Source organism: Typopeltis vanoorti, chromosome 10 (genome assembly GCF_054136105.1).
Source record: "Typopeltis vanoorti isolate ZY-2024b chromosome 10, IOZ_Tvanoo_1.0, whole genome shotgun sequence".
Lineage (NCBI taxonomy): Eukaryota > Metazoa > Arthropoda > Arachnida > Uropygi > Thelyphonidae > Typopeltis > Typopeltis vanoorti.
The window spans coordinates 87,891,057-87,903,448 of record NC_143558.1 but is presented as its reverse complement, the minus strand read 5'-3'; the positions used below and the strand labels follow the sequence as shown (position 1 = coordinate 87,903,448).

Sequence of the window (12,392 nt, the reverse complement as noted above, 5' to 3'; positions counted from 1 at the left end):
GAGGTGCCTGTGCAATGATAATAAAAATAATCTATGCAACTTATTTTTTTATTTTTTTGCAAATTAAATCCAATTTAATTTCTGGAGTTAGAATTTTATAAAAGAAAAATAAATATATTTCTTACCACCACACATAAGCAAATTATACCTTACATGATCTCTGATTGTAGAAATAAACACTGTGATGATTCATTAATTTATCTCAGTTTTAGAAAAACTGACTGGTGAAAATACCATATGGTTTGTGGCAACAATCTTCTTCTTCTTCAACCTTTTGGTTCTGTTCACTGCTGGACGAAGGTCTCCCCCATGATTTTTCAAACCACTCAGTTTTCTGCCTGTCACTTCTGAATATGTCTCTAATTTTCCCATAAGCCATCCATCCAAGGTGAATTCTTTTCTTTGGCAATCCTCAAAGGATAACAATTGGCTCAAACATATGAAGTAACTTGTTATATTTCATGGTTTTCAACTTTGACAGTTTTATGGTTTATGCATTTATTCATCATTATTTTTGTTTTTTCTCTATTTATTTTTAATCCAATTACTCTGCAGGCTTCATTTAGCTGATTTAGCCTTTCTCCATTTATGTTTATTCCTTTTGTTTCCCAAACAAGGCTTCTAATTTGGGAGATATGGTGTCACCTTGCCAGATGCCTTTTTGTATTGGGAACTTTTCACTGTTTTTATATAATTTAATTACAGAAGTTGCATTATTGTAAATATGTTTTAGTGTTTTAATATATGGTTTCTCAGTATTGCAGATGTTTTAACTGAATCAAATGCTTTTTCGTAGTCTATAGGCCAGACATATCTGTGGTAACTATATCTGTACCTATTATCAAAGAAAACGTGAAAAAAAATGTTTTTTTTTTCCTCATGATTTTTTTTAAATTTTTATCTGTTTAATCCCTTAAGTTAATTTTTATTTAGTGATAAGTGATTTTATTGATTAAGTAATTACAATAAAAATCAATATATAAATAGTTTTATAAAAAATGAAATGACATAATTAAGAGAAATAGTATTGTGTCAATGAAATTTACATGTCAAACACAGTGACATCACTTTAGCACACACTTATAACAGTGGTAAAGAAGCATTCCAGTGACTTCTAGTATCTGGAAAAATCTACTTGCTAAAGACACTACCTATTATGTTTGCCGTATTGTTATAAAAAGATAAGCAATAAACATTCAAAATGTTTGTTATGATATGTTAAATGTCTGAAAATCATTGCTAATTTCTTACCTGTTGTAGCTCAGTTAGAACTGAATAAGCACTTTCAATATGTCGTTTAGATAGTTTTCCAAGAGGCATCTTTTGCAAGTCAACCTAAAACAAAAATAATAAATAAAAATTAGTCAATAGTGTAGTTTAAAACTTTTATTTTGTGATTTACAAAATCTGCAAATAATTAAACATAAATTAAAAGTATCTCCTATCACTAAATTGGCTTTTTTCTTCCCCATCAAATTTTACAATTAAACAGGTCAGCATCCTAATAACCATAACCGAAATTTTTGCTTCATTTAGAAGACAATGAATGATTTTTAATAAATATGATTGTTACTGACAGATTTACATAAATGAAGGAGAATATATTTGAAATTTTCTAATTCAAATAGGGTGACAATTTTCAATATAATTATATCACTTATGAAACATAACATTACTATTATTACGGGCACCTCCAAGGAGTCCTTAGACTCATCGAGTGAGACCCTAAAAATCATGTCAAGAATTATTCAGCATTTGCACAGTATCCATCATACTTTGCTTTGAATTCATTCATAGTCATGGAACTCACAGCAGACTCTGGCAAACTATTCCATTCATTCACCAAGTAAACATCTAGTTCTAACAACCTTACTAACTACACTCTTGCTCAGTTTCCATGGATGCCCCCCCCCCCACCAGACCTGTTCTGAAAAATTTCTTCTAAATTGATTTAGTAAAAAACCCCCTCAGTAATTTGAATGTCTCAATCATATCATCCCTTTTCCGCCTATCAGCCAGTTTCTGTAACCCGCAAATCTTTAAGCTGTTCTCATAAGGTTCATTCCATAGACCAGCTACCATCTTGGTCACTCACCTCTGGATCCTCTCTACCACCTCCCCCATCACCAAGAAAACCCTGGCACCCAGATCCGCACACAGTAGTCAAGATGGGGTCTTATCAAGGCTTGATCAAGAGGAACAATAACCTGCTTGTCTCTGCTCGTTAAAGTATTATTCAGTAACCAAGGGATCTGATTTAGCCATTTTTGCTATGTGCCCCCCTAAATTTAAAATCCCTATACATAAAAAACCCGGTCTCTGGCTTTGTTTTTTTCAATTTCCTGAAGTAGGGTTCCACCAATTTGGTATACTGCTGATAATCTTTTCACCCCAAAATGCATTACCTTTCACTTTGCCACATTAAACAGACATCCATTCTCATTAACCCAGTCTGCCAATCTATCCAAATCTGCAAATTTTTGACATCATGTGCATTAATTATTGCTCTACCCAACTTTGCATCATTGGCAAATAACTGAACAGTTCCTCTCAGATCCTTTCCTATATCATGAATGGACAAATTAAATAGAAGTGGTCCAAGAACAGAACTCTGTGGCACACCACTAGTCACAGGCCTTCTTTTGGACTCTACTCCTGAATAAACTACTCTCTGATATCTCTCCATAAACTTTTTCTATTTTATTAATAAATCTGTCCCAAGAATCTTGAATCTTTCTGTACCATGATTTTAGCTATATTTCTTTTATTTTTGTATATTTCTTCTGTTTCCATTGTATGTTTTTGAAGGAGTGATTTGTATGCCATTTGTTTTTCTTTTATTGAATTTTCTATATCAGTGTTCCAGATTTTTAATGTTTTTCTTTTTAATATTTTATTTTTCCTTCCAAGTACTTCAGAGGCTGCTTTATGGATGATCTTTATTAAAGTTTTCCATTCTTCTTCTCTATCATCACTGATTTGGTTTTCTTTTAGGTAATCTGTTGACTGTGATTGATATAGCATTCTAATACTATATCATAATTGTAATAGATATACTTTGTATACTTTTCTACTTCTCGTTTTTTCTTATTTACTTCTCTTTTCCATTTTGCTAGTATATCTATTTTAGAGACTACTAAGCAATGATTTTAATAAATTTCACTTCCTTTGTAAACATGTACATCTCTTACTCTTGGGGCTAGTTTCTGATTAGTAATCATACTGTTGGATCCTACTTCTTCTTAATCTATACTTTGGATCCGACATGATTACAATTACGATGTTCTTAACTAATTGATAAGTTGTGAGTTGATTTCTAATTTAAATATAGAGAAAATTTATATTTAAAGACTGCGCCACTCTATATCTGAATTAGTTCGAGAATTGAAGAAAAATCAACCTTCAACTATTTCTCCTTAAACATATACTGGCCAAGTATATTTGACTTAATTAATTTACCCGCTTTGGTTCGAATATTTTATGAATGGTGCAGTAAAAGAGATTCAGGCAAAATACAACTTTAGATAAACAAAAACAAACATTTAATTTTAAAATCACAAATTTTATACTTAAGTTTAAATCAGTAATTAAGATATCACAAACATTTTAACTCCTCAGGTAAATTCAATCATTCAACTCATACAATGGTAAATCTGTTGTCTCTATAATACAGTCTTCTCACAGTTCCTTAAGTTCCAAATACAACAAAAATTGCAGTAATACCTCTTCACAAACAAACACTTTTAAATATACACTTTAGCTAACTTCCTCAATAGTTACTGTTAATATAAGGAAATTCTAGGATGAAACTCACACACTTCTCTGTATAGAAATATTAATGGTTGGAATAATCTTACCGATAATCTTCTATCTTCATCAACTTATACACAAACACTTTTTATAACCGTAAACACTTTTAACAATAATCGGCACTCGTTAAAATAAATCTTCAAAGCATTAACTGAATTAATTCACGGTCACTATACACATAAACAAACGTTCTTGCATGAAGTACTACTGATCACTCATGAATTAAGGCAATACACAATAATTCCTTATCTTGAAGTTTTATATGCACAGTTGTTCACTCTTCCGGCATTCAATTAATTCTTAGACACTACAATTCTAAACACAGCTATCGGTATACTTCAACTTTACAGCTCTACTATTCTTTAGTAACTTCGTGCTTTGCTTCAAGGTTCTGTGTGTTCTTGAAAGGTCGGCCCTGAAATTAAATCTCAACTCAAATATCGCTAGTCTATTTAGTAGTCACTCAGCTGTCTTCTGTAGCTATAATTGTTATTCTACAACTTATTAGCTAACCACCTCTCGACTAGTAGACTTTATTAGTTGCTTGAGTGACTTGCCGACGCACTATTATCGCACTGTGATTCCCGAACGCTCCGATTCCAACCTAATGCTAATCCTCTCTCTCTCTCTGTTTCCCTATTATTCTTATTTTCCGCGTTCTTCCCTTTTTATATCCATCCTTCCCGCCTAAATTGTTCTCGTGATCTAAAACTCTTTTCAATAAACCTTCTCCTCACGTGGTGTTCCAAAATGTGCTCACTCACTTATATACGTTTCCATGACAACTAAACAAAATATAATAAAATTGAGCTATTGCATAACGTTAAACTTCTACAAACAGGAATAAATAGAGAATACAGTATTTACATTTCAAATAATGCACAGTTAAATTATCAAATACAAGTTCTTATAATATTAACATAGTAATAATTAAAATAGCTTAATAATATTTAATACAGTCTTATCACTATTAATACATATATCTTTGATTAAATAATTAGATATTAGACAAAATTAAAGTAGTTATATGAATATTAAATTGTAAAATACGTTGTTTACATTAAATAATATTTATAAGTCTAACCTTTGTGATGTAAGATTATGTTGGATTCTGAACCAAATAATAATTAATACTCTAATCTCTACATAATCAGAATCCAATAATACAACCAATTATAGATCTTGTTTCTCTGCCATTCCAAGTACAGTTATTTATATTCTTTTTTCAAAAAAGTATTGGCTATTTTAAAATTATTGAAAGTACAGAAGTTTAATAGTTCTTGACCATTGTTATTCAAGCAAATTTCTCCATATTTTACTAAGTCATCTGGAATGGATTATTTCCAACTCTAGCATTAGGATCTCCTGTTATTATTTTTATTATTATGTGACACCTAAAGGGAATCTAAAGACTCATCGAGGGAGAGTGTGCCGACAGCATCGAACGATTGATCCCTTTCCAACTACTAACCATGCTCAAACTTGCTTAACTATTTGTGAGCCATTAGTAGCAGAGGTTCTACCAATTGACCAACTTTTATAGTCATTTTTATTACATTTTTAAAATGTTTTAATAATTCCTCATAAAATTGTTTGGAATCCTCTTTCCTACCTTCTTCAGGAGCATATACTCCTATAATATTTAAGTAACTTTGTTTTTAATTTAACTGTTATAATTTGATCATTTACAAAATTGTACGTTCGTATTCTACTTTTCCATTTATTATCGAATAAAAAGGCCACACACCACTAGAAGCTCTGTACGTTGGTCCACTTCACTATATAGCATAGTAAAACCATTTATCTCTTTTGTTCCCTTTAATTTCTCTTTTGTTTCTGTTATCATGCCTATATTAATATTTTTAGTTGTTTTATCAATTCAAATTCTTTGTTGTTATTCTTCTCACATTCCACATGGCTACTTTTAAAATATCTGAGATTCCTGATTATTTATCTTTACTTTTTCTTGGTTGTTTTCCGTTGTTTCAGTCCACTGAATTTTCAAGTTCCAGCGTCTGAGTTGCAAAAATATTTTTCTATAAAATTCCAGTTAGGGAGGCCCCACCAGTAGGTTAGCTACCTCTGGAATAGCTCTTAGAGTAATTGGTGTGTGCAAGCTTCCTTACCACGTCGAGGTAGAGATACCATTAAGGAGGATACCCAATCATTTTGGCAGTTAAATAACTCTTCAATGGTTAAAATCTTCTCATCTCCGTAGAGGACATCTCTGTGTCTGTTGTTTGTGTACTGTTGGAGTTGTGCCTTTGATTTTATCATCCTCTACTGCATAAGTTGTGGTGTTCGGAAATATCCAGTAGAAAACAACAATAGGCTCTCACCCCCAGGTTATCAGTTAGTACATGTGACATTGTTCTGTGCAAAACTTTGATATCTCATGACATCACTTTCTGTGTTCTCAGAGGATTATGGATTACTGTTGTCTCCTAATGTAGTTTGGTCAACCTGTTCGTTGGGGGGGTCAGATACATCTTCTGTATAATTATAACAGTTAATAGTCAAATACAGAAACATCCTACCAATCCCGAATGTTTTGATGTGTTGAAAATAACAGGCGGCTACATTCCAACCTTGTGAAGTGGTATTACACCCACATGTTTCTCATAATGACCCAGCTGCATGTTAACCCATGCAGCTAAACGACTCTCTCTCAACTGATAAACATGCAAATGTTAGTTGCACACAGCACCGCTACGGAAACCAAGCTCATGCAATTCTTTGGTCATCATGGTGGCAAGACTGTGTGTGTATTCTGCCATTAAGTATATCAGAACTGTTACATAAGGCAAAGAGAACACTCCTAGATAAGCATACAATTGTATGCTGTTAATGGCATGTACAAAATCTTTTCAGCTTTAAAAGTGGTTATCACAGAATTTTCAGAACTGAGGTAACTCGTATACAGAAGCTAATGATTTCATATCTTGCATGTGATGTGAAGTCATTATAGCTTCTGTATACGAGTTGCCCCAGTCCTGAAAATACTTCAGGTGCAAACTTTGTTTGCTTACACTTGGATAAAGGATAAAACTAAAGTTATATAATTTCTTGGTATCTTTAATTTATAGTATAACCAAGTGGAAAAACTTCCAATAATTTCTTGGCATCTTTAATTTATAAATACATTGAAAGATGCAACAAAAAAAACTGTTTTCTTCATTTTTAAAAAGCTGTCTACATTCTAGAGGCTGAAGGGATGAAAATAACAGAATGGTAGCAATTTTGCTTTGCAGCAATCTATCAAGGCTATCTCATAAATATTTCATATTATTTGGTCCACGTAACGTTTTTTTGGCTTAAAAGTGAGCCATTTATATTCTTCTTTTTTTTTCAGAGTTTCGGGCAATTTTTTCATCATTATGGGATTACATATTTCACTATCTTCTTTCTTTTCCTTCTCATTCATCCCTTAAGACATGTTGAATCCTCCCTAATGAGTGGTTTTACGACAATTTAATGCATTCGGCTCATCACTCCTCTGCTACATCCTTTAAGGGCAAGTATTTATGACTGTAATCCATGTGTGTTCACAGGGGCCAGTTTGCCTGTTCTGAGGGACGAAAAACCAGAGTTTCCTGGTGAAAAAAATCCTCTACCTCTGTATGTGACTGGCTATCTCACCTTTAGTTGAAAGAGACCAGATTAAGTTTCTTCATGTCATGGATAGGAATTGAACCCAGGTCTTTCCAACCAAAAGGCTTTGTCTATACCGACTGAGTTATGGAAGCTCATTCCACTACAAATATACATAAAACACACTCCCAAAAAAATTTGTTTGTCTGAAAATGTGATATGAAATCAAACCAAGTATATAATTTCTTAGTATCTTTAATTTATAGTATAACCAAGTGGACAAACTTCCAAACATGGTTTCCTATTGTCTTTCTTGTCCATAAAGGTGTGTGTGAACTATTTTTAGGATTGGGGCAACTCGTAAGACTTCACATCAGTTGCCTTAGTATCCCACAATGCAAAACACATCTCCTTGCAGACATGTATTGTCAGCCTGGTTGGCCAGGTGGTTAACGTTTCCACTCTCACACCAAAAGGCTGCAGATTCAAATCTCGCCGCGGGCATGGATGTTGTGATTATCTGTGGAAATACTAGTGGTGGTGATTGGCAGTAGATGGCGTTGGTGTAGATGATGAAAGTAGTTGTAGTTGGTGGGCTGAGTGGTGGAGACAGATTATTGTGGAGTTGGTGCCCTCCCTCAATGAGTCTTTGGACTCCCTGGAGGCGTCATGTAATAATAATAATAATAATGTATAATGCTATGCATTATGAGAAAGGTCACTACCCAGACCAGTTTCAATGTTTATTGAGGTCTGATCAGTGAGAGCCACACCAGAGGTGATACTGAGGTTGAAGTAATGCATAGTCATATTTTCATATATGAGTAGCCAAAAGGTGTCACATCTTCTTATTAAAATACTGTTGATTAGAGATAGTTGTTGGAAGTTTTTCCACTTGTTTAATATATAAATTAATATATGGAATATAATTTCTTGGTATAAATAAAAGATACCAAGAAATTATATACTTGGTTTAATCCTTTATCCAAGTTTAAGCAAGGCAAGTGATGTGAAGTCTTAGCTTCTTTATACGAGTTGCCCCAGTTCTGAAAATTGTTCAGGTGCAAATTTCTTTGCTTATACTTGGATAAAGGATTAAACCAAGTATATAATTTCTTGGTATCTTTAATTTATGCCAAGAAATTATATCCTTGGTTTCATCCTTAATCCAGGTGGAAGCAAAGAAAGTTTGTACGTGAAGTAACTTCACAACTGGGCTACTTGTATATAAAGGCTGATGACTTCACATCCATAAGGATATGTGCATTGCATTATAGGATACGAAGGTGATTGATGTAAAGTCATCACCCTCTATATACAAGTAGCTCAGTTGTGAAGTTACTTCACATGCAAACTTTGTTTGCTTCCACTTGTATTAAGGATGAAACAAAGGAATGTAATTTTTTGGCATCTTTAATTTATAGTATAACCAAGTGAAAAAACTTTCAGTGCATTTAGTGCATTCATTTATTATTAAGACACCACAACAGGACCAAATTATCATAATTCACACAATATCTATCATACCTCTCCTTAAACTGGTACACCAACAAAGCATTGACAATTCCCCCCGAAAAGTCCCTTCCGCCCATTCACTACCCTTCATAGCAAAAAATTTAAACCCTAATTCCATATTAACTACTCTTTTACTCAACTTCCAATGGTGACCCATGTTCTTTCTCCAACATCCATTCTATAAAACCTTTTAGCCGCTTATATATTTCAATCACATCCTTTCTTCCATCTATCAACCAATTTTTTAATCACAAATTTTCATTCTGCAGAACTCATACCTCTCAACATTTTTACACATCAAAGAAAACAAATGAACCAGATGTAGATATATATATATTGATGATATATAAATGACATCTTTGTAACTACTAGTCAGTGTATTCATATCACCTAAGTGATCCACTGTGTTGTTTTGCTAATTTTTGTAATATTCAGACTGTTCCCTGTTAACCATGTTCTCTAAATCCTTGATCATACAAATTTCCAAAAGTGAAATCCTATTAATAAGATATACAGACTGAAACCTTTTCAATCCAAACTGCATAATTGTACATTTTGTCACTGCGAAAGAAAAACCATCAGCCTTTGTAAACAGTGTCAGGTGATTCAAGTCATCTTGAAGGATCTCAGTATCTATAAAGATTTCTCTCTCTCTCTCTCTCTCTATATATATATATATATATATTATATATATAAATCAGGAAAAAAAAAGCAACTGAATATTGCTGAAATCATTAGAGATTAAACAGGAATGGATAAAGAACAAGAACCTTGTTGCATCAGTGGTCACTTGCTTAATCAATGGTTCTACTGCACTATATAGTACAAAACCACCTTTCTATCCATCTTACAACCTCATATTCACCCCCATTAACTCCATTTAACTTAAGAGATTATTATGAAGAATTTAAATGTTTTTGCAAAATCCAAGAACATCATAGTGTAGGACCTCCTGAGTATCTAGACACATTATACGTAGAGAGTTTTTACATGCCACTAGCATTATCATAGAAGAAGAATAAAGCATTTAGCAAAAATATTTTTTTTTTTTTTACTTTTACACCAGTAACTTAGCTATGTGGGAAACAATGTCATATCACTAAGATATGCATATAACAAGTGAACTGAAATTTTTCCACTTGGTTATACTATAAACTAAAGATGCCAAGAAATTATATTCTTTGGTTTCATCCTTTATCCAAGTGTAAGCAAACAAAGTTTGCATGTGAAGTCACCTCACGACTGGGCTACTTGTATATGTTCCCACATAGCTAACGACTTCACATTAATTGTCTTAGTATCCCATAATGCAAAACACATATCCTTATGAACATGTATAATGCTAAGAATTATGGAAAGGGCCACTACGCAGACCAATTTTGAATTTTATTGAAGTTTCATCAGTGGGAGCGAGACCAAGAAGTGATACTAAGGTTAAAGTCGTATTTCCACATACAAGCAGCCAAAAGATGTTACACTTTATTACTAAAATACTCTGAATTAGAAATAGATGTGGAAAGTTCACTTGGTTATACTATAAATTAAATTCTTGGTTTCATGAAGTGATTTCATGCACAAACTTTATTTATGCTTGACCTGGATAAAGAATGAAACCAATAATATAATTTCTTGGCATCTTTAATGTATAGTATAACCTAGTCAAAAATCTTTCAACATCTATCTCTAATCCAGAGTATTTTAGTAACCGTATACTTCAACCTTGGCATCACTTCTGGGTCTGGCTTCCAATGATGAGACCTCAATAAAGGTTGAAAGCGCTCTGGGTAGCAGCTGTTCCCATAATACATAGCATTATGGAATACTAAGGCAACTGATGTGAAGTCATTAGCCTCTATATACAAGTAGCCGAGTCATGAAGTGATTTCACACGCAAACTTTGTTTGCTTACACTAGGATAAAGGATTAAATCAAGAATATAATTTAATCACATGTTTAATTTATAAGTGAATTTCAGTTTGGACTGTTCATCTCCTACTCTTTCGCTGATTAAATTATTACAATATCTAATTTTAAATTCTTCTTATAATTGATATATACTTTATATACTTGTTCTATTTCTTGTTTTTTCTTATTTGCTTTCTTTCTCCATTTTGCTAGTATTTCTATTTTAGAGAAATACTAAATGATCTGAAAAATTACTTCCTCTATAAATATGTACATTTCTCATAAGTGGAGCTAGTTTCTAATTAGTAATGATATAGTCAATTATAGATCTTGTTCCTCTGCCATTTCAACTATATTTATTTATATTCCTTTTTTAGAAAAAAGTATTGGTAAGGATTGATAAGGATACCTCCTTAATGGCATCTACAACTTGATGCGGTAAGGAGGCTTGTGTGCAGCAATGACCTCAAGAGCTAGACCAGCAGTAGCTACGCTAGTGGTAGGGCCTCCTCCTTAGGTCAACAGGTTGGAAGTAAGTGCCAGACTAAGAGAGATACCCTAGTCCTCCAAGTTGGGGGTTTTGAATAATGCTGGTTCCTTTACCAAGTAAATCTTCTATAACTCACATGCTTCAACTGAAAAATTCATTAGACAGAAACAATGGATTATGATCAAGAAAGGATAAAGGTAAATGATCTGGAATCTCAGATAATTTAAAAGTAGCCATGTAAAATGTAATAACAGCAAAGGAAATCGAATTAGCAAAACAACTAAAAGCTAAAAATATTAATATGGCCATGATTTAAAAAAAAAAAAAACATTAAAGAGAACAGAGCTTCTAGTTGGCCATTTTAATCGATAATAAATGAAAAAAAAATAGTATATGAAGGTATCAATTTTGTCAATGATCGAATATTAAGTCTAATTAGATACAAATAGAAGCTATTTAAATATCATAGAAGTATATGTCCCTGAAGAATGTAGAAAAGATGACTCGGAACAATTTTATGAGCAACTATAAAAACAATTAAATACATGTAATAAAAATGACTACCTATTAATAGCAGGGGATCTAAAAAAAATATGGAGAACTCTGCATGAATAACAAGGGTCAAAAACTGTTAAAGTTCTGTACTTTCAATAATTTTAAAATAAATAATGTTTTTTTTTTTTTTTCTGTTGAAAAAAAAAAAAAAGGAGAATATTAATAAATATACTTCAAATGGCAGAGGAAGAAGATCTATAATTGATTATATCATTACTTATCAGAAACTAGCAACATGAGTAAGAGATGTAACAAGTATAGAGAGGAAATTAAATTTTTTCAGATCATACTTAGTAGTTCCTAAAAAGAAATATAGGTATCCCTTGCTTAACACGGGATTTGATTCACACAGTGAAATTAATTGCGACAATCCCTTGATATACATGGCAAGAGTTTTGATTAACACACCTTTAAATTTACCATGCAAAAACATGCAAGCCTCGAGGAGTGTTTCCTGGCTGAGAGAAAAAAGTCATAAGCAGATGACATCATTCCTCCCATTAAGCATTAAGAATGGGTATATTAC

General features: G+C 32.6%; 1 protein-coding gene across 3 annotated transcripts in view; it reads right to left on the bottom strand.

Annotated features, from left to right (window-relative positions):
• Window positions 1–12,392, bottom strand: part of Parp1 (Poly-(ADP-ribose) polymerase) — a 583,272-nt gene that overhangs the window by 177,130 nt on the left and 393,750 nt on the right. For all 3 annotated transcript variants that reach the window (XM_090399735.1, XM_090399736.1, XM_090399737.1), the window contains exon 18: window positions 1,252–1,335. In XM_090399735.1, the coding sequence (XP_090255861.1) occupies window positions 1,252–1,335 (84 nt within the window). The remainder of the gene's footprint in view (window positions 1–1,251; window positions 1,336–12,392) is intronic.